The sequence below is a fragment of the Dinoponera quadriceps genome, unplaced genomic scaffold (genome assembly GCF_001313825.1).
Source record: "Dinoponera quadriceps isolate SergipeBrazil2010 unplaced genomic scaffold, ASM131382v1 scaffold96, whole genome shotgun sequence".
Taxonomy (NCBI): Eukaryota; Metazoa; Arthropoda; class Insecta; order Hymenoptera; family Formicidae; genus Dinoponera; species Dinoponera quadriceps.
This window is the reverse complement of record NW_014554269.1, coordinates 362,812-385,987: the sequence shown is the minus strand read 5'-3', so window position 1 is coordinate 385,987 and position 23,176 is coordinate 362,812. Positions and strand designations below refer to the sequence as shown.

At 35.4% G+C, this 23,176-nt stretch overlaps 3 protein-coding genes across 7 annotated transcripts; 1 reads left to right on the top strand and 2 right to left on the bottom strand.

Moving 5' to 3' along the window:
* Nucleotides 1-483: 483 nt before the first annotated feature.
* On the bottom strand, nt 484-2,923 carry LOC106752269 (acyl carrier protein, mitochondrial). 3 transcript variants are annotated; one of them, XM_014633858.1, is made up of 4 exons: nt 2,654-2,923; nt 1,521-1,616; nt 1,331-1,456; nt 484-821 (listed from the first exon to the last, which is right to left on the bottom strand). In XM_014633858.1, exons 1-4 carry the CDS (start codon nt 2,819-2,821, stop codon nt 642-644), a joined length of 570 nt encoding a protein of 189 aa, XP_014489344.1. In that variant the 5' UTR covers nt 2,822-2,923; the 3' UTR covers nt 484-641. The 3 variants fall into 3 exon arrangements, with proteins under 3 accessions (XP_014489344.1, XP_014489338.1, XP_014489328.1); XM_014633852.1 differs by lacking the exon at nt 1,331-1,456 and having other exon boundaries at nt 1,506-1,616; XM_014633842.1 differs by lacking the exon at nt 1,521-1,616.
* Nucleotides 2,924-2,927: 4 nt separating this feature from the next.
* LOC106752244 lies at nt 2,928-18,767 on the top strand. Of its 3 annotated transcripts, none has more exons than XM_014633817.1 (11): nt 2,928-3,006; nt 8,217-8,669; nt 9,846-10,439; nt 10,563-10,666; nt 11,133-11,373; nt 12,077-12,215; nt 12,787-12,934; nt 14,091-15,028; nt 16,243-16,813; nt 16,928-17,489; nt 18,520-18,767. In XM_014633817.1, the coding sequence occupies exons 1-11, from the start codon at nt 2,997-2,999 to the stop codon at nt 18,687-18,689; spliced, it is 3,930 nt and encodes a 1,309-aa protein (XP_014489303.1). In that variant the 5' UTR covers nt 2,928-2,996; the 3' UTR covers nt 18,690-18,767. The 3 variants fall into 3 exon arrangements, with proteins under 3 accessions (XP_014489303.1, XP_014489293.1, XP_014489309.1); XM_014633807.1 differs by having other exon boundaries at nt 9,843-10,439; XM_014633823.1 differs by lacking the exon at nt 2,928-3,006 and adding an exon at nt 7,594-8,132 and having other exon boundaries at nt 9,843-10,439.
* LOC106752259 (KIF1-binding protein-like) lies at nt 3,941-6,591 on the bottom strand. Its single transcript, XM_014633832.1, has 2 exons — nt 6,430-6,591; nt 3,941-6,258 (listed from the first exon to the last, which is right to left on the bottom strand). Exon 2 carries the CDS (start codon nt 6,072-6,074, stop codon nt 4,302-4,304), a length of 1,773 nt encoding a protein of 590 aa, XP_014489318.1. The 5' UTR covers nt 6,075-6,258; nt 6,430-6,591; the 3' UTR covers nt 3,941-4,301.
* Nucleotides 18,768-23,176: the final 4,409 nt, after the last annotated feature.

Below are 23,176 nucleotides of genomic sequence, written 5' to 3'. Positions count from 1 at the left end.
TTATGGAAAAACGGCACGTTGATTGGCTAACGCGTGGCTTTTTATCGTACGGCAAGCATTTTCGCGTTCTATGTGCAGAAGTCATTACTGTACTTATGAGTCTGCTCATAACTACACTTACCTGCACTTCCTACATTCAAAACAAAATTATATACGAAAAATGGGAAAATAATTAAAATTTTCAGGAATATGATTTAGAATTATTAAAATAAAAATTAACGTGATAATTAAGTAATAAAATTTTAAGTTTGCACACGGAAATGAAAACAATAATAAGAAATTATTGTACTATGTAAACAAATTTAATTATAATTACGAATAAATTATGGCTGCCGCAATTCCAATTGATAATGCAAACTTTTACGTACCTTTCCACGTGATTTTGTGTAACATCATTGCAAGAAACGTAAAGACTTTGTATATATGATACATATATAAATTTTTTTCACGTTACAATTTTATAAGGTGCTCGTATAATAGAAGTTCAATCTAACAATTCGCTTACTTTATTCACATAATGATGATCGGTCTATATACAGAAAAAACAATGGCAGCGAAGTAAGACGCTGTGACTCGTTATTCCCTGGTGGAGCAACGGCGGATGTTGACTAAACGTGTACATATAAATAATATAAAGCGCATTAATCGAACACGTCTTCTTTGTCGGCTATATAACGCACTATGTCTGAAGGTCTTAATAATCTCTCTGCATCCATATCTGGAATCTCGAAGCCAAATTCGTCTTCTATTGCCATGATGATCTCCACATGGTCCAAAGAGTCGAGACCCAGGTCATTCATGAAATGCGACTCCAAGGTCAACTAAGGAACATTCAGTATATTGTTAGATAAGAATTCAACAGACATATATGGGCTTCCTGCACAACTGACATGTTTTTAGAACCAGTAGAATACATTAAACCGAATACTTTCTGCTAAGGAAGGAAAATACATATTTGAATTTTAATCATATAATTGTTTGAAAGAAGTAAATATTCTTACATCACATGCGTACACACTTCTGGACCACACGATAATAGAAATTATTAAGCACAATAAACAATATTTACTGATTAAAATGAGGTTCATATTTTTATGTCAGTATGTATGCAGAGGCCACGATCAAGACAGGTGTTAACCAACTATTTTTCCTTTTAAATTATCTCTCGAGACGTTTCAGCAAATGCACAAAATAATACCTTATACAGAAATAATTATTTATCATTATTCCTGACAACAATTTATTTGGTATTCTTGAATTTATTTCGCATGAGTCATTTACAGAAACGTCTTAGCAAGTCTTAGTTTCAATATTGATGTCTGATAGATACCTTTGAAACATCAACTTTATCAAAAAGTTTTAAATTCAAGAGTACTCGTTGACCGATAATGTCAAGGGATAGCGGAGGCGTGTGACTGTAGTGGCGCACCTGCTTGATGCGTGTATCCCTTAAGCCCTGTAAAATATTCCCCAAAAAAATATATATGCATATATCTCTATGTAACCTTTTCTGCAGTGACTTCATTATAAGCGCCCACAACTTTCAATATGCGTTCTTGAATGTCCTTAATCGACTTTGGTTTTGTACTAGTGCAATATCCACGATTGTATTTTACCTGCATTCATTAAACATTTTTTTTCTATGTTAATGTCTTAATATTCAGAGAATATTATTAATTGGATTCGCAATTGAGATCTGACTATACAAAAAAACCAAAAAAATTACATTGTTGCAACCTGATTACCCTTATTTGTATTAGCAAGATACAGATAGCATCACGTAAGCCATTTCCTAGATTGAAAATTATACAATTTTCAGTCTTACACATATATGCATAAACGGTTTGTTCTTTTTAGCTAAACTAGCTGCACTCGTTCAAACAATTTACATACATACTGAAGCGTATGAAGCTTACATATGAGATTCTCATGCTTCAGAGTGTATAAATTTCTTGAACTAATAAAATTAGTTTAAGAAAAAAAAGACAGACCAAAGATGAAAATTGTAATAATTGGAGCTATCATAACGTTATCACTACAAATAAAATTACTTATACGATTTTCAACCCTTATGGATTATGTATAAGTTTGAAAATCATGTAATTTTTCATCTAAGGAATGGCACAACATATATGACGCTGACTATACACATATTGGCCATATATATATATATATATATATATCAATTGAATATTTTATTCTTTATATATATACGTGACTCTTACATCTTGTGACTTATGATACTATATAATACTTACAACGAAATTCATACATGAAATTGCAACATGAATAGAAACAGACTCTGTTTCAGGCCACACGAGGAACAAAAGATCAGTCTATTCCAATTGCGTCTTGTATTTCAATGTAAAATGAAATACGCGAAAAATATAAAAGAACGCAATTAGAAGGTACAAAGAAGCCGGTAATTCGGCGCGAGTGTAATAAAGAACTGAAGCATCAAATTTACAACGAACATCGAGCTCGTCGAAGAACGACGAGGTCGAGGTGCACGTCGTGGGGATTCGTCGAGCTCATGCGTCTCTCGTGCGGACTCGGGTCGCTTCATCAGTTACATAATATGCGTTTTGCAAAACACGGTGGTCGCTCGTGCGAAAGATTCGGTAGGAAGAGCACAACGACGACGTTGGTTTACCTGCGGCACTTTTGCGATTCGCGCGGCGCAGTGCAGCATCCGCTCCTCGCCGCATCCTGGCCGTGTGGCGAGCGTGACACGAGCATACCGTAGCCGATCGAACGACTTCCTGAGACCGGTATTTCTCCTGGCCAACAGACGAACACCACTCGCCACCAAGGACGCCATTTTCACCAGTAATAAGAGGATCAAGAAACAGTAGCAGTAGCAACGACGACGACGACACAACGTCGGATCTCCACGAGACTATTCGGACACCTCGTGAATTACGAAAGCCGAAACACATGCTGACATCTACGCGCGGCGAAGCGCTTATCGCGCTTATCAACTGAAACGCTGACCAATGTCATGCAGTAAGTCTTGATTTTTCTTTTCACTCGCGAGACATCGCTATTTCTTCAAGGGGTACTTCTTTCATGCATAATAAATCTAAATAATCGGCTAATTTTTTATTTTTTTAATACTTTAATGAGAAATGGAATCGTGGTACAACTCAACGACAAGTCGGGCGGACCTTTTACTTTTAAGTGATACAACTTTATATCCGATCAAATTTCCGTTTATTGTTTAACATGATTAAAGCCAGTATTCACAAGTGGATCTTATATTTAAGACAGTTTTAAGTTTATCTTCCTATGCTATGCCGCTCATTTCATTGGTTGCGAAATATCTGAAGATGAACTTAAGATGGTCTTAAATATAAGATCCAACTATGAATGCCGGACCAAAGCGCACAAAATTGAAATAATAAAATTCGAATGGCATGATGTAACAAAGGATATTAGAGGATAGAAAATCTTTTACTTGTTATTTCTTATTTAGTCAGCCTTATTTCTTAAAATAGCAACAGAAAATCACGAGAAGCTAAGTACTACTATTTATTATTATGCGTTTTCTCGGTTACATATTAATGTGTATTGATTCTTTTGCGACATATATATATATATTTATATATTTATATATATTTTTTTTTCAATATGTGGCAACATATTATACATTATAAACATAATAATCTCTTATTTATGTTACGCTTTTTCAATAATAAACACAGCGAGTGCGTCTCTCTCGATCACAATCGCATCAATCAAAAAGTGTTTAAAAAAACACGTGAGATATGCATATCACGAACACCCTGATTCTCATTTTTAATTTCCATAAAGAAAACTTAGCGAAGTGTCTCTTCATATTCTCAAATGAAATGATGTAACAAGAGGTATTAGAGAATAGAAAATCTTTTACTTATAGTCAATCTTATTTTTTAAAACAGGAATAGAAAATTAGAGAAGATAAATACCACTATCTATTATTATGTTGATTACATATTAGTGTCCCTTTCGCGGCATATATATATATATATATATATTTTTTTTTTTTAATATGTGGCAATATACATTATAATCATTTCTCATTTACGCTCTTCAATAATAAATATAGCGAATGCATCTCTCTCGATCACAATTGCATCGATCAAAAAGTGCATTTGAAATACATCCGAGACACGCATATCGCAAACACGGGACTCGCTGATTCTCATTTTTACTTTCCACGAAAAAAGGCTTGGCGAGATGTCACATCCTCGAAGGAAAATTTAATGAAACATCTCTTTACGTTCTTGAGACAAATATACAATTGTAAAAAAGAAATCGAATTACTGAGCCGTCAGTTGTTGTTTCATTCTATGTAACGTGAGCGGCAGCAAACTAACGAATTCTCTGCACACACTTATGAACTCGTGTTTCTTCAGTTCTTCCTCCTTTTCCGGATGCCTGTTGCAATAATCCATAATAAACTCATACTTGTCGAGACTGTTTTGCATGTTCTCTATCCTTAGCTTTAAGTCGGAGGTGATGATCTTGCCGTGCAATCTACCCATGAGAAATTGCGTGTGTAACGCCTGGTACAGGTAATCATCCGAGTACGTCGGGACCTCGTCGAACTTGTTGATCTTCGGGAGTGAATTCACGTAACAGTCGAAGTACTTAATGCTGTTCTTCGCCAGATGATTGATCTTCGTTATCATTTGGGCGGTCGGCTTCTCGTCGGACGCCTGCAAACGGCTGAGCTTGATCTCCATGATCTCCGCATATATCTCGCCGAGCTCCTGCCAGATCTCCCGCGAGATATTTTGATAATAACGCGAATTCAGCCCCTGGTCCAGATTCTCGAGTATGTCGATCCGCCGTTTGTGCATCTTCGCCTGCCTGTCCTCGTGCACCTCGTAGAACAATAGAAACTTGAACGCCTGTGAGATGTCCTGTACGATGCGCGCATAGTCCGACGCGTGATTGTTCAAGGTGTAGTACGTCTTCGCCTCGTTCAGCCATTTCTGCACGTTCAGAAACACCGGCCTGGCGTCCTCGAAGTCGAGCAGGTACTGGTCCGTGACCTGGCCAACGATGGCTTCCAATTCCGGGTCTATATCCACAAATTTCATCAGCTCCATCGTAGATTTCATGGACTCCGTTGCCGTTGCCGCGGAGCTCGAGTCGTCCGACTGATCTTCCTGCTCGACTCTCTTTAATAGTCGCTCCTTGGAAGTGCCCAGTAATGTAATACCGTATTGCGCCCAGCATCTAGCAACATCCGCGGATCTATGATGGTAGGTCTCGTATTCCGCAGCGATGCTCTCGCTGGTCTCTTTTGGGCCCTTCGCCTCCAGCGCGTCCCGGTGCTTCTGCAGTATGTAGGATGCCGAGGCTAAGTGATACCTCGCCTGGGTGAAGTTATCGTGGTCTATGAAGTACTGAGACAGCGTCGCGGCGTTCAGAGCCCAGTCGATATTATCCATGCTGTCCAGTCTGAGCTGCATACTCAGCGTCTTATGACAGTACGCAGCGAACCAGTCCTTGTCGTTTAATTCACCGTATACCTGCGCGAGATAAAATAGAGTCATCGTATGAATCTTATCCAGAAGCTTACAGGCGTCCAGTCCTTCTGTGTCTATGCCCATTGTGACATCTATGTCAATTGGAATGAGTTGAATGTTCTCTGTGAACTCGGTGTACAGCTTTTCAGCCTTTTCTAAAGAAACCTTGGCTTTCTCTGCCTCACACTTTGCATAAAGTATGCCCAGTTGATTGAGGGCTTTTATCATTGGCATAATACTACTAGGCTCCAGTTCAATGTCTTTCAATAAGTCAGTACACGTTATAAGTTCTTTCTCGGCAATTATTGTCTTGTCCAAATTTACATATATCGTGCCTAAATTTAAGTGAAGTATTGCGAGCATTACAACCAAATTCTCGGATGTTGAACTAGCCATCTTATTATTGAGCTCATCTATCAATTCCATTAAAATACTTATGACCTCTTCAATTTCGCTTTTGTCGTTTGGTGATAGATTGTCCATCATCTTTTGGACCTTCAGGTATTTCTCTCTCCGAGTGCTAGCTGACATATACGAGTCTTTGTCTACCTCCATTTTATTCGATGTAAGGGTGTCCAAACTTTCAATGCAATATATATCTTCTTCTTATTTTAAGATAATCTCTTTGGCAATTATTAAGCTCGCAATGAGATTCGATTGTATTTTTTGTCTCAGAGATATTCAGTGTGATATAAATTTGCTATTTCCACAGGATGGTATCATATATGGTTATAAAAGCCTAATAACAGCACCAAATAACAAAAATTATTACATGATAAAGAAGAAAAAAAAGATAAATAATTATTAGATGATAATCTTAGAAAAATTCTGGAAATATATGAGCTTTTATTAACAAAAAAAGAGCTTGCTCTCTCTCTCTCTCTCTGTAATATTTAGGAATTATACCAACCTGTTTATATTTTTGTTTTTAATTATAGATAATTGGAAACAAAAATCGCTATAACAATATCATTGTAATAAAACACTCGCTTTAACGTTAAAATTTTCTTTTCCGGAGTGTTATTTTGACACATCTGCCGTCAATTATTGGATCAATACAGTATAGGGAACAGTATGGAAAGGTCCTAGACGGTTTTATCCCACCGGCCCCTTGTACGCATGCGTTAACAACATCACAGTTACGCCACGGCATTTACAAATTCATACTTAAGTGCAACGAAGGACACTTAACTAGATGAAATACAATTTTTTATATTATTAATCTTTTCATATTAATTATTATATTGAAAATATCTTAAAGTTATTATCTTGTGAATATTGGCAAAATAGTTGTAATAAATGAAATTTTACTACAAAAAACGTTTGCTCTCTCTCTCTCTCTCTCTATTTTACAGTCTTTGCATTCCTTTCTTACAAGGGCCCTAATAGCATCTAATATTTTTATAATATACGTACATCACTGAATAGTAATGAGATAAAAGTATCTAAGAGCAGAGTTGCTACTTTCGATGTACTAACAGTCTGCAGCAGCGTGTGAGAGAATACGAATACTAGTAAGTGGCCGTGTGCGCTTGATTGGCTGACGCAAGTCACTCTTACGCGAGTTATGCCGCATGGGGAGGCAGCCTAACGCTACTATTACACTAAATCGGAAAGAATAGCGTTTGTAGCGCGCAATTATGACGTAACACACCACTACTAATGACGTCATGATTGCGTTTATAGCACTGTCTTCTAGCTCCGCGAACAATCTTTAGCACTAAATAGCGCTAATAATGTTTCCCTGAACGCATCCTAAAGGTACTATTTCATGGTAGCGTCGAGCGCCAAGCGTCGGAACCAATCAGTAAAAAATGGATTGGGTCGAAGTTTGATTTTTGTCTGCTGATTGGTTCCGACGTTTGATTCTTGTCTGCTGATTGGTTCCGACGTTTGACGCTACCACGAAATTATAATTTATTGCTCGCGATCGTTGCGAGTTTTAAATGGAACGCACCTCTAGTGCGGCCAATGTAACAATAGAAACAAACCCTTATCTGTTTTGTTCCGTTTTACAGTTCCGCCTTTCTCTTCTACGTGAGACAGCGCTTTTAGCCTATGGCCAATCACAGGACTAGTCCGCTATCCGACTTGCCGCGTTTAAAACGAGACATAAGTATATTTGGACGGCCATTTCCGTTACTTCATTCTGCAAAGACGCTTTACAGTGACCTAACAATCAAAGTGATTGAACTCCCTTCCGGAATACATGCCGTTCCTGTGTTCTGTGCATTTTGTCTTTCGAGTTAAGATTTAACTCGTAACGTATTAAGTGTGTGGGCAACAGTACAATGGGTAACTCCTTGCGGACGTATCTTACGAGGATTTCGGCGAAGAACGCGGTTGTGTAAATAGTACGTAGTGATGTCTGCGCACGCGCAGTGCGTATTCGCAGCCAGATGAGCGCGGGATCGCCGCGGAAAGGCACTGTAGGGGATTGTAGAGAGAGCCAGAGTATTGTATAGTGTGGGTGAGAGAAAGATAGAGAGTGTGAACGAGCAAGCGAGAGAGAGAGGGAAAACTGACTGCGGGTGCTAGGCTAGTCGTCGGTGCCCGTTTGATGGTACTCGGGTTAGTTTCATCTGACGAGGATCAACGACGGCGACCACACAAGTAATAACGATTACTTTGTTTCACGGGGAGATCGGTGGTAGACTCGTGTTTACGAAACATAACTCGCAGTTTCGTTCCGACCAGGCTGTGCGATGGACAGCGCGAACGTGAATGGCGGGAACGCCGAAGTATCGCGCGAGGATTCTAACCTCAACGAAAGCATCGTTGGTGGCAGCGGCGACAGCGTCATCCTACCTGGCGACACACCGATGATGCCGGTCGAGACGCAGCACTCACCCGGCAAGGTATCACCGACCGAAAGCGCCAACACCGAACCGCAGGAGGTCAACGGCGATTTTAAGAGCTCCTGCAAGAAACGTCCCACCACACCGTCCTCGCGCAAGAAGCAGCTAAAGTTCAAGGCCAATTCCGCCAGCACCGTCGAGAGCGACGCAGAAATGGTCGAAACGAGACTGCACAAACGTAAACTCTTCGAATTGGACGATGCCAGCTCCGACGATTCATTGGGATTTAGCGGTTTTGACCTTCAAGTTCTCAGCGAAGTACGAGGCAGTAGCATCCTGAAGAAACTCATTGGTAATATTTTTATTGTCTTTTGTTGCTCATTCTGGTAGTTACTATGCAGCTAGTGAGGTAGTTGCGGTCATTAGTACACTTCTGGCAAAAATTGGTCAATGACGTCCCATGATTTTCTATCCACTATGTGGTTTACATAGCTTTATATTGTTGTAATTATATTATATATCATGTTTAAGATCATAAATTAATAATATGGGACATTTTATGATGAATATACAAGGTATACATATAGGTGAACATCATGATTAAAAATGTCTGAAATATGCATATTGTAAATGCGTCGTGTATCATTTCTTATCTTATAAAATGTCAAAAACAACTATATGACTTACTTAAATGCTGAAATAGTGTACATATATGTATAAATGCAAATAAGAGTTTAATATTTTATTATGTAGAATGATATATTGAGAGTGAATTTGTAATTTTCAGAAATTTCAGTACAGCATAGTATCATATTATATGAGAACTTCTTGTGTTATTTCATATATAATAAGCTTCATAAATAATAATTGTTACAAATGATAACCATAATTATACTATAGGACAATATTTCAGAAAGGAATTATGCAATTTTAGGAATATACTATATTCATATTTTTAGAAAAGTGTTGAACCATAAATCCCGAAATTCTTCTTTCAAATATAAAAATACTTTTTATTATCAAGTTTCTTAATAATAATTACATCAATCAATATAATAAATTACTGTATCGTGTGTTCAAATATGAAGACGAGAGTACAATAAACAACGAAAAGATTATTGGTTTCCTATGATTTTCTACTTATATCGCATGCTCTCCACATAATTCTGATTACATTATACGTGGAATTCAAGCATGAATTAGTGATATAAGAAATGATATGATAAAGTTGCATCGTTTATATAGAATATTTTACGATTTTTTATCATAAAAAATGCAATATGTTTTAGATGAAAAACGCAGTATAAAATGTAAATAAATACATATGGTTTGGCATATGTTAACACATAATAATTGAGATAACTTGGTGAAAGAGATTAGAGTTTTTTATCATATATCTTCATTTATGTTATATTCTTTGCATGTGATTGTTAATTTCTAATTATCATTTTATTTTGCATAAATACTTATGTACACATTAAAAACATTTTTATACCCTTGAACTTATTAATATGATTTATTATAGCAGAAGCGGAAATAGCCGAAACCCAGCCTATAAAACGCACGAGATATTCTAAGAGGAAGCTGGAAAACGTGGAACAGAAAGAGGAAGATCTCGATCTCGACGATATGAAAGCTTTTATTTACGCAACGGACAATTTGGGCAAAACGTTAAACAGAACTAAAGAGAGGGATAATATTTATAGTGCAGAGCATCAACTTAACTTAAGCAAAGTTAAGAAGGAAAAGGAGTCTGATAAATCCGAAACAGATTCTATTGATGTACCAAATAGCATAGATTCCGAAGTGGAACCAAGCAAGACGGAGGTATCCTCCATTAAATCGACGAACTCATCAGTTACGAGTAGTCCAACTGGAGTGTTAACAAAAGTGAAAGTTAGCCGCGGTCGCACTTCACGCGGTGATAGTCCGACGAATATCGGCAAGAAGAAACCTACCGATATGTCGAATCCGCTATATAAAGAACCATTTAAGTATGGTTGGAAACGAGAGTTAGTATTTAGGGCTAGCCACGATTCTTCTATTAACAGGATGGCGGATATATATTATTACACACCAAAGGGAAAGAAAATCCGAAGTTACAGGGAACTTGCAGAGACTCGTAAGTTACGCATTCTTTGAACAGAAATACGCACTTACCCATCGCGCAATTGATTATATATAAATATTTATAAATATATCGTTTATATAAATACGAAGACTAATCAACTTGTACTTCTTTTAGTTCATTCTAAGGAATTGACAATTAGTAACTTCACATTTTGCAAAGAACCAATTGGCATAGACGACCCAGAAAAGGAAGTCATTCGAGATGCGAAGAAATGGCGGGTAAGTTTCCGGCTATTTGCGTTTAAATCGTACTGCTGCAAAATATTGTAGTGACTTAACCCTCTATAGCTCTCAATCTTGTTTGCTTCTGGAAAGAGAAACGCTATAAGAGAAAAAGAGCGAACAGTAAGGTATAAATTAGGTATTAATAAGGTATTAATTAAAGAGCGGTAAGGTATAAATTAATGAAATTAATTGAATTAGTTGAATTTCCATTTATATAAATTATATCTCATCTTTAAATTATATCTACTTAGATGTGAGAAACACTAACAACTGCATTGTAAACAGATTGTTTTGTGACAATATTATTACCTTAAAATGACAAATTATACAATGGTAAAAAATGAAATTAGACTTGGAAAATATGGATATGTGAATATGTAAATTTTAAATTACATCAGGTTACAGAGAGTTAAATATATTAATTCATTGGTAAAGAAGATATTTAAATTGGACATTGCAGGGATCCATGAGTGCAGCAGGGAGGAAATCCTTTGGCAAGAAAAAAACACTAGTGAAAAAACCACCAGTGCAGGAATCTTCTGCCCCTGCTCCTGTGGCTACACCTGCACCGACTCCAGCACCTGCTCCTACGCCTGCGCCTGCGCCAATATTTACAAAAGCTGCCGCTAAATCGCCCGTAAAAGCCGCAGCATCCCCTGGATATAAAACGAAAGGAGCAGCAAAGAAGACGCCTCAGATAAGTACGTTCTGGTACATTCACACATGATGATTTTATCCAATGAAATAATTAAAAGAGATTTAATTAAAAGAAAAAATATAAATTTAATAATTCAAAATAAAATTTAATTTTGCATTTAATCCAATAACAGCTTAGTGATTCATCATTTACTAGATCATATATTTTACATATTTTGTAATTTATAGAAAAATTACCCTTTTCCTATAATGTATATATATTTCGTTTTTATATTAGATACACACATAAGAGGTGGTTTCAATCTTACTTGACAGGTAGAATAACATTTATTATATGTGAAATTGATGACATAGTATTCTAGTGATATTGTGAGTCAAATTCACGTGTACTCAACAAATTTTTAAATTCAATTCATATTCAATTTTGTCGGAAACGAAACCGTGTATGAAAACATTTCAGTCTGCATTTTCGATTTATTTTTGTGGAGATGAGGAATCATCTCTTTTTGGGTGTACGTTCTACATATCATTGTATATTTTATTTAAAAAATTACTTTTTTTTTTATAAAAAGGGTAAAAACAAGTCAAGTGCATAAGATGTGCTGAGTTATAAAACCAAGAATAAAAACTAATTACCGAAGTAAATTCATAGAGCCCCAATTAAATATAAATAGGCTAGTAAGACTTAATTTTTGATATAATTTTTTTAAGGTTTAACCATTTCTACTAGCTAATTTATGTTTGCAGAAATGAAACCACCGGAAACAAAACCGTCAGTGGAGGAAACCGATATGTTACCACCCCAACGTGCTGCAACAAGTGCAAGACGCAATCAGCAAGTAGCCGTGGAGAAAGCTACCGCTGTTAAAACCAAAAGAGTACTAACGTGAGTACTTGGACTACTTAATCTTAGATCTATACTATTTCTATAACAAGGCATATAGTGTAGATCGATATAGTACATATACATCATGTTTGGTTTATCGCTACTATATTATATCAAACGTAAATCTCAATAGAAAAATAAAATGAAAATAAGAAAAAAGTAGGTTTCCAAAGTATCTATAACAATATAAAAAAAATTAGATATTTATTAAAAGTTATATTGAAAATAATATAACTCGATTAAAGATTTTACGAAATCTTTTTATTTTACAAAAGAATTTTATTTTACAAAACGAGGACTTATATACAGTTACACATGATTAACTCGAAATGTGCGAAACTTTTCATTGTTTTGTCTGAAGCGCGAAATCCGCTACATATTCATGAATTTCATTGCAGTCATACATGAGTATGTTTAACTTTAAACCGCATGCGTCTTGATATTGCTTTAGGAAGGAAATTTGTTTCATCTGTTTCATAATTTCTCCCTTTAATCCTGTTTCGTAAATCCTTAATGAGAGAATTTTTGTCCACCTGAATCCCTTCCCCCTATCGAAACGCACATCTTACAGGCCCAAAGTACAAGAGCCATGCAGTATAAGATGTTCGACAAGTATGGGATTGATACCGAGCTTACAGTGTCGCGTCTGTCTCTGTTTGTATCATCCTGAATGTGTTGAAGGCGTGGATTTTGCAGGCAGTGATGAATATGTCTGCAAGGTAGGTGTGTTGCGTAGTTCATATTATTATTCGAGGGACTCCGTGAACGAGCTCTTAGACTCAGATCAACTGTTCAAAATGCTCTACTCTTCTGTAAATTTATCAGTGAACAGAGAGTTGTTAGATACCCGATATTACATATTACTGTGGAATGTTCGAAATATTCATTTCCATAAAATATCGAAGAATTCAGCTCAGCTTCAGGTGTGAGAGTCAAGATTATGGATATTAGCTCGTTATTAAAATAGGGTAGTAATTTATGCGTGAATATATGTGACGCATTGTCGGAAGTTCTCAACTTAAGTCGCCTCTTTTTTTCGGTGTTAAGGATGTATTGCCCATTGGTGTCGTATTTTCAGTGGCGCATTAAGGGGGTTACTTAGTATTTAAATTTAGTATTTATCAAACAAAATTACGTTCCTATATATTTATTTTATTACCTAAATAATAAATGTTAATTTGAAACGAGGTTGAAGTAGACATATGTACAAAATATTAACATGAAAATATAATTTTAATTCTTCTTATTGATGTTATTTTATGCATTTGTTGATCTAATAGAGATGCACAAATAATAGGAAGAAGTCTAAGTGTTTAAATATGTGTATATGTATATGTATTTCGAATATTAATATAAATTTGGAACTTTATATTGCCATTGGTACCGATAAATTTTCAATAATTTGAAATTTGTATATAATGTTTGCACATTAGTCTTTGATACTACAGTAGTTTTTTTATTAAAGTTTTATTTTTAATTTAGAAGATATTGAAAATAGAAATTAAAAATAGTATGCTAATCTCAAGGAATACGTAGAAAAAGTGTCAACTTTAATTACAAATATTTCAATTCTCGAATAATCAAACTTTTTTTTATTGCACGAGCAATGAGTTTTATAATATTTCAATGTATACGCAGAGAAAATTTTATCAAATTCTTCAAACTCATTTAACCTCTTACAACTCCATTAAAGTGAAATCATTTTTTATCCAGATTATCAATTACTCTCGAACTTTTGATGTCACTTTTGAATGTAGTGTAAATCAATTTGTAATTTCTTCACTTGGAATCTTCGGGCGATATATCCTTGATACTACGTATTAATTATAGCGAGAACTACGGTGATATTTACCTGCGGTTAAATGTATGTTGTAGAATTGTCAGCAGGACACTAAAGAATCTCACACGTCAAGCAATCCGTCTTTGACACCGCCTCCGTTAATCCCGATTAGTATGTTAGGTGCGCAGAATGCGAAAACGAAGCACCCGGCTAACTTAATCCCTCCGAAATTGCAAAGAATACCCAAGTCCGAAGGCGCGGACGCGCAAACGAGGAGCCCGTCGAGAACTGCCAAAGCACCGGCCGCGTCGCCGAGCTTGCCCACGGGTGTGGACAAGAAGGACAGCAGTTGGTTCCCGCAGACAGAGAACGAATTCTTGCAGAGCCACGACGGCACCGTGCCGAAGCCGGCCCAGAACATCGCCGTGATGGGCGGCAAGAGATACATAGTGGTGCCGAAAAATAACGCGATGGCGGTCCAACCGGCTATCACGGTGAAGCCGGATATGATCGGCGATAAGCCGCCGACTCTCCAAGACGGTTCGCTTGTCGACATCTCGAACACGGTGGACAATTCCGTCACGAAGCTGCGTGCACCTCCGGTCAAGCACTCGGATGCCGAGCTCGTGCCTGCGTGCGAGCTCGAGAAAGCGAGCGTGACACCCGACAAAGAGTCCACGAGAGACGACGCGGAGGCGCGTCTGGCGGATCTCGCGTCCGCCATCGGCGCCTCCGTCGATGCGACCGAACCGCTCGAAAATAAGGACACTGCCAAGGAAACAGACAAGTCGCTTGAGAACGCTTCGTGTAATGAATCTTCCACTGCCAATGTAGACTGCCCCGCGTCGGAAGGCGAGACTGCATGCGAGCACGTATCAGGTCGTAGATCGCCCGAGAGCAGCGAACCCGTAACGCCGGTGCACACAACAAGCACTCCGAATGCTCTTGAAACAGCGAACGCGGAAACGATTGATACAGATTGCCAACAGACGTTGTCAAGCAATGTGAACACAGTAACGGTCAAGGGCCTCATGTAAGTAATATACTCTCGGTAACACGTTTAGGCACGTTTCTTATTTTATTCCTCGTTTTACCCAAGCGATCTTTTGAGTTACGGCAACTCTGTTGAGGTTTTGGCAGTTGCTTTGTACATATTGTATTTACAAAGTTTATGATGTTTACAAATAGTCTTTCCATAATCCACGCTTCGACGTTCGATTGATAAATATATTAAAGAGAGAAAGAGGGAGAGAGAGAGAGAGAGAGAGAAAGAGAGAGAGAGTGTGAGTGTGTATTTCTATTCTTTTGTTTTTTTTTTCTCTTACACTACAAGGCTTGAGTATATTAAAGTAGATTTTACGTTACGAGACAATAAGGAGGTATTTTGTTATTGATTTCATAATCCAACCATGTAAAAGCATTTATATGTATGAGCACCTGTAAATGCAATATATACTCATGCTTATTATATATGAAAATATAGAAATCGATTGTTAAAAATGAATTTGATTTTATCTTATGATCGAAGCACACTGCCTTAGCTTCTTAGAAATGCGGCCAAATTCTCAACGAAATATGAACGATAAGTCAAGTGCACTCGTTAATTCTTGCAAGTATCTTGTAATTGTAGTATCAAAGTAAATTAAAAATTTACAGATTCTCTGTGATCGTTTGTTTTTGTAACGGATATAGAAGAATGCACATATTATTATAACTATAGTGTGTTTACATTCATGCTACAAATACAAGTTACATAAGCGATAAGTGCTTCAGTGGAAAAATCTAATTCATTTTTACTTTTTATATTTGCAGATATAATGACATGTGCGAGCTGAAATACAAACAAAACACAAATACCTGTTAGTGCGTTTTCCCATAAATTCTCACTGTCCATCTCGCATCCTCTAATCCCACGTACATTTTCACATTCATTTTGTTTGCTTTTTAAAAACCTCTTTCTTATTTTTTTAATAAAAAATATGTCGCCGGTTAGCAATTAATTTTACGAGATATGCTCCCGACGTATGTGATAGATAACGTTTATAACAGACACATTAACGAGAGAATATTTCAAATATTTAAAAATCGTCAAATATTTAAAAATAAATTCTTTGTGTCTAATAATCGGAATTAAGTCGTACTTTTCAAAAACCATACATGATATTAATAAAAGTGTGCGCGGATATGTAGTAGCTGTTAAAACCGAACAAACTTTTCTGAAATATGCAAATTTTGAAATATTTGCAGGAGGAAACAGAACCAACAAGAGACAGCCGAACAACAACAAAACTTCATGGGTTCTGTTTGCGCCGGCTATCACGCGTTACTACGAATTTTTCAATATCTAAAGGTCCAAGAACTCCTGCGCGCAGCGCGTGTTTGTAAGATGTGGCGCGATCTTGCAGCCCACCCGTCCCTTTGGAAAACAGTGCGTATGAAAAACAGCCAGGTGACGGACTGGGACGGATTAGCCGATACTTTGCAAAGACGAGGAACGCAACATCTAGATCTTCGCAAAATGCTGGTATCGGGAGAGTCAGACGGAATATGGAAAAAATTCTTATCCGTTATACCGCGGGTAACGAGCCTGGTGAAATTAGAGTTGTGCAGATGTCCAGTCATGGTGGTTGAAGAAGTAATTAAAAGTTGTCCACAACTCGAAGTACTGAGTGCTATGTCAATAAAGTGCGATTCACTAACTTTAGAATCAGTCGGAAATCTAAAACGTTGTCAAGAACTCAGACTTAAAGCGATCAGTGGCATGTCATTGCAACAAGATCTTACACCTCTGCAAGAATTAACGCAATTGACGCAGTTGGTAAGGGTCTTATTTGAAGTTATTTTCAGCAAAACATTTCTATCGTGATATATTTTTTTATTATTCATACTTTTATATATTCTACATTTATAATTGTTCTTCTTGCTTTTGTAGAGTTTAACATCAGTCAAGGAACTCGGGAAGAAAAAAATCGAAGTTATACAGGCGTTGGTAAACTTGGAAACGTTAGAACTAGGCGAGTGCTCCGACTTCCCCGACAAATTTGGAACGACCGTTCTAATAAAATTGAACAAATTGGAACGCCTCAGACTTGAGAAAGGTCAAGGATCTTGTTGTACGTTTGATATACTTGAGGGCGTATCGAAATTGGAGAATCTAAATCAGATGGAGCTCGTCAATTTTGACGTGAAGAACGGCTTCGACAAATGCCTCGCCAATTGCAAAAACATCAAAAGGTTATTGATTATACCTACTTACATATCGCAATCAGCAACTTCCAACAACATGGTCCTTGGTGGAGTAACCGAACTTTCAAATAATCTAACTCATTTTGTATGGGGCGTTACTCTTGAATTGCTTCGAGTCACCGAATTATTTGTGGATCAATGCAATTTAATGACTAAGCAAGTCACCGGCGACTCCATACCTGTTCTTAAGCCGGTTCCCTGTTTGAAACTGATTGACGAAACAGAGGATGAGAACGAGAACCAAAGAGGTATGTCTCGCTTTATTTGTATATTCTTAAATCGCGTTATTTCTATGTGCTTCTATTTATATGTGCTTCTATTTATGTGTGCTTCTATTTATATGTACTTCCATTTATATAAGTTAGAGAAGATTACGAATGTGAGCTACAATAAAAAACAAATATTATGTGAGTCAGGATTGAGTAGTAACAAATTAATCAGAAATTATGTTAGAAAGTTAAAAAGCTAGTAACTTCTAACTTAGTTATTTTTAAAATATGTTAACTTGTAACTTAAACTAATTATTTTTAGTTCTAACTTCTTAACTTTGTTTTTATATAAGTTAAAATATTTTTTCAATCGTTACTTTCTAATAAAAAAAAAAATTGAGAAACACAAAGACTACATTCAGCGGGAAAAGCAGATCCAGTGAGCGCTCAGTGATTGTTGTCTGTGACTAGAGCATTCTTTTAGATTTTTTATAGATCCAAGAATATATATCGATCAGGAGAGATAATCACTAAATACTTACTGAGCTGTCTTTTTCGCGGAATGCAGCCCAAGTCGTTTCGTTGGCTGCATATCATCTTAAAATAATCTTATGATGATATTTAACCAATATAGATTTGTGTTGAGATATTAGATAAGACGTCTTACCGTTTCTAACATATCTATTCGTTAATAATGTTTAATTCCTTAATAATTATTGCAAAATTCGCAAAATACTAGAAGATTTTTCTGTTCAGTTCAATTCTCTACTTATATGCAAGGGTTTTGCTATTGTCAGACACTCGGTGTAATCTGTAATTATAGTGATATAAATTAAGATCTAACTAATATTAGATTTTAATTTATACTTATATTATATATATAGTACGTTTATGTATACCTAGGTATATTACTAACCTAAATTCCATATATTTATTCATTTATTCTTGTATTTATTCATTTCTTTATTATTTATACATAAATTTTATCTTACTATTAACTTTCGTTTAATTTTTTTAGGCGCTTTACTTAAATATCTTTAAGTATCAAAATTATTTCATAATTTCGCAGGTGATGATAAGCAGCAACCGCATATGACGAGTCCACAAGTCGACATCTTACCGTTGCCGCAATTGCAAAAACTTCTCCTAACTGCATTGCCGAAGACGAGAGTTAAGATCTTGAAAATTCCTTTTCACGCTACATGGCGACAAAGCATTTCAGATACGACGACACAGTAATTGCGAGCTAAGTGATATCAGGTGAAGTAAAGAAAGAAAATCTTATTGAAAATAAAAGATTTTGCAAAATTGACTATATTCTATATAATGTCTGCAAATATACCCCAACTTGTGACTTTTGGTTAGAAAAACAATTTATATATTTATGTATAACACGCGAAATAAGAAATTTTTAAAGGTTAATCCTTTGTAACAAACAGGTACACACCACACAGTGATTGAAAAGTCATTACTATATACAATTATTATTCTTATAATAAATATGCGGGGCCATATGTATATCACGTTTTGTCCGAAAACAAAAATAATGTGTACAATAATTTAATATTCACCTCTGGCAGTTAATTTTATCGAAAAAATTCTATTCTTCGTAAATAGCAGTTCAACTCTTTTACAGTAAAGAAAAAAATAATAAAATGATATACATATTTTTATACATTATTAGAGTTGTGTGATGTGTACCTGCGTTGAAAGCAGTTAAACGTATATAAAATTAAAGATAAAATATGTAAATATACGAAGATTGGGTATTGGTGCAACACAAATACATGCTCGCCTACACATACGTACTCACACACACATATACACACATTTACATAGACATACATATATCACTTACAATACCTACGTTCAGCAGGAAAAGTAGATTAATTAGCGCTTTGTGATTACTTGATGCGTTTAGAGAGCACAACGGTTGTGCAATTGTTGAGTGATCGTTGACTTTTGACTTTGGTATTCTATTAAATCTATAATAAATCTAAGAGAAAATGCTCCTGTAAAAGTGAACGCTCACTCGACTTTGTGTTTTCTAAATACAGCCATTGTTTCTGATCGGTACACATTTTAATTGGTACATTTTTTTTATATTATAGAAGATCTGAAGGAATATTTGAATCATAAATAATCGTAAAGCACTTAGTAAGCTATTTTTTCTGCTGAACGCAGGCAATGTTACATGCGTTTGTCTCATTATTGTCTCAATTACTCGTCAAATGTGTTGAGTATATTTCTCTGGAGATGTACACAAAAAACGACAAGTCTACGTTTATTATTTTACAGTATATTTGACATTGATTTTCTGTTGGAGTAGCAGAGAGCATAGAATCTGTACGGCTCTAGCTAGAAATTAAGCTGTACAAAAATAATGATATATACATACTGATATTGTGGCTGTATGTGTATCTGTAATATTTAAGATAATATTAAATTTTAGCTACAGAAAGGAACACTTTGCGATGAAATTTTTGGGATTAGTCGTGTAGAATGTGTAATATACTTATTACTTGGTTGCACAATGCATAATCAAATAATAATTGTTACAAAGATTCATTGATCGATATATGTACTGAGTACAAAAATGCGTAATAACTATAAGTTTTCAATATAGTGACTGTCTATTTCTTTTAACACAAAGCACAATTAGTTTCTTCATTTATGTGTTCCTGTCATTATCTTCTATAGTAAATTAGTACGATATTAGAGAGTAAAAAGTATATTTTATACAATAATAAATGTAAGGAGGAAGCGTCAGAAGCACGCCAAATTGACGTCTTAAACAACATGTAGTTCAGATACATTAAACCTTCTGTTTCCTCGTCACAATCATCTTGATCAATGAGGACGGAAGTGATAAAATACACGCTCAAAATTTTTTACAAAAATACTTTGAAATAAACAGATCTGTCTGCAGATCAGCATAAGAGCCTTAACATATAAAATCATATTCTTTTAGAATAATGCATTTCTTAAGACTCTAAGATGGTACATTTTATTAAGGATGTCTCTCTATGCCACTCTGTGTATTTTCTTGCTTCTGACATATCAATAAAAATAATCGTGGCGAAGGACCGGTAGACCTATTCTGTGATTATTAATAATAGTATCATTATATTGTCGTTGTGCAGTTTGTGCACCATATACTATAATTGCCCAACGATAACGTAATAATAATGATACTATCGTTAAAAGTCACAGGGCAGGCTTACAAGAGCCCTAAAATGCGTAATTAAACAACATTTATCTCAATTCATTTCACAGGTGGATTCATACCCATACGCAACCATGTGTTTTTTCGCTCTGACAACCTTTTTTCTGCATTCTTTAATAAATACAATTTAATACACGCACCGATAATATTGTCATTTTCATGCGATATAAGAAACTTACGCTTACGTTATAATTAATTGTATTTCGTTTCTTAAGGATTAATTGTATATCTGTATTAGGTTAATAACGTGCAAGAGTTATTTTTTACAAATATTATCCTTAATACAACGCTAAATCAAAAAAGAAGAGAGTTGTAATATTATTATTTAACTCTATAATATAAATTCGTACACAAAGTGCGAACTGCATAATTATTTATCTGCACATATGATTTCCAAACATGAGACGCGCAATATATGTTAGCAGTCACATTTATATGAGACTAGATAATGCGGATAACGCATTTTTTCTTAAATTATGAAAAACTGATTTAATTATCTGCGTATATGCTTGTTCAATTGAGCTCTTTTGTCGCATCATTATACATTTTTTCATTGTTTGAGGTTCCTGTATACTCGCTACAACCGCCCTTGTTTGGTGATGTCAGGAGCGAGGAGAAACGCATGTCGAAATATATTACGGTATATACGAAATATAACAGGAGTGTTATATTGCATTTACATTGTTGAATTGAAAATTATAACTAACAGTTACTATTACTTGATATTAACTGGGGTATATTTTATGAATCTATATTTTATATATTTATTCATTTATTTATGAAGAGCTATGACCAGAATGCTAGATTTTAATTTAAATAAAGTTACGTAACATTATAACTGATTTATCTAATACGGCACTACACTAACCGTGCTTAATTCTTCATGGCCCAAATAATAAAATAATTTTAATAATTTAACAGAGCTTTATCGATATTTTACTTTAATCTTTTATTTATGAATTTATGAATTTATTTATTACTTGTAAATAAGACAGGAGCCAAATATCGATTGTATAGAAATATCACTATAGGCTGCACTTTCCGTCATAACTGCATTTTCCCATATTTTAGTTCGGAGAAATCATATTTGTTCATCAAACTATTTTTGGAATCTTTCTTGCGAACGTACTTAGCCCTGTACCGGATTTCGCAATTAGATCCTCAAAAATTTATAATAAATAAAAATACGGATTTGTGCTCCAGGTACACTCGCGGCACGTAGAGTGCAAGACGAGTCTGCATTTTCATTTATTATACATTTTCGAGGGCCTAAGTGCAAACTCCGAATTTGTAGTGCACATTGTACAATTGCCAGAAAAACATCAAAAATAGTTTGACAGTAAAATATGAGCTTCTCCGAACTAAGATATATTAAATCCGCTGATGCGGATTCCAGTGCGGATGGCAGAAAGCCAATGAATGCTTGATTTATATACGCATGCTGTTTGTATTTGCATTATTATAGGAATTGTGCAGGAAAAACGAAAAACCAACTGCAAGAAACAGGAAAAAAATTAATTTTGATGTTTTAACATATATAATTAATTGCGCGATCATTTAATAAAAAGAGAGATGAGAGATTAGGTAAAATTATCAAATGTAAAATCAGAAATTGCGTTTCAATATTTGTGGATAATATTTGTAATATTTGTTCGAATAAACAAAACAAAAAAAGTTTCCGACACAAATACCGAATCAAGCGAAGCAAAACAAATGACAGTTTGTACTAGAAAATATTTCTTTTTATATACAAATAAAATACAAACTCTATTCTCTATAAAATAATATATAACTAGTTACAAAACTCGAAATCTTGAGACAGTAACAAAAATTTATGTATAATCATGTGGCACGAGTACTTCAGTCTCTTTTAATAATCTGTCGTCGATCAGTTATCATAATTTGCCGGTATGTAGAATATAGCGAGTGAAACCGCTGCTTTATGTTACTGTCTTGCGTGTTACATGTTACCTTCAAAGGAAATTGTACAACACCTGGTCTGGTAGTCTCCTGTGGCGGTTAATTTTATGTCTGAAAGTTCTAGCTCTTATTATCGACCAAGTAACCCGTATACTTTTGAAGCTTGCAGCAGAATTGCAATATTGTATATTGTAATGAGATGTTGGAGACATTGTAAGAGACATGGATCCACGATATAGTTTCGGTAATGTTACAGCAATATTAAAAAAATGTTATGAATAATAATGTAATATAACTGCGAGCTTGAGCATATGCGGCACAATATATCGCATATTATAAATAAATTAACATATAAATAAATAAAGAACGCACAGAGGAGACATATTTTCGCTCAGATCACAAATGACCTGTATGCATTTAATAAAAACCTACTCTCGCGTCGTTACAAATTTCTCGTGTTACGAACGCGCTAATTTTCGAAGATTTGAAATTCATAATGAAGAAATTTCAAGTTCGCTGACGGTCGGGAAGAGAGAAAGAGAACGAGTAAACGAGCGAGCGAGAGAGAGAGAACGATCGA

Excerpts from the sequence above, each read along its gene's own strand:
- LOC106752269 (XM_014633858.1), bottom strand. The coding sequence starts at position 2,821 with ATGGCGTCCTTGGTGGCGAGTGGTGTTCGTCTGTTGGCCAGGAGAAAT. Across the intron at positions 1,617-2,653 it reads GAATCGCAAAAGTGCCGCAG|GTAAAATACAATCGTGGATA; the intron begins GTAAACCAACGT and ends TAATGAATGCAG. Across the intron at positions 822-1,330 it reads ATAAAGTTGATGTTTCAAAG|TTGACCTTGGAGTCGCATTT; the intron begins GTATCTATCAGA and ends AATGTTCCTTAG.
- LOC106752244 (XM_014633807.1), top strand. Across the intron at positions 11,374-12,076 it reads AAAGAAGACGCCTCAGATAA|AAATGAAACCACCGGAAACA; the intron begins GTACGTTCTGGT and ends TTATGTTTGCAG. Across the intron at positions 17,490-18,519 it reads TGAGAACGAGAACCAAAGAG|GTGATGATAAGCAGCAACCG; the intron begins GTATGTCTCGCT and ends ATAATTTCGCAG.
- LOC106752259 (XM_014633832.1), bottom strand. The coding sequence starts at position 6,074 with ATGGAGGTAGACAAAGACTCGTATATGTCAGCTAGCACTCGGAGAGAG.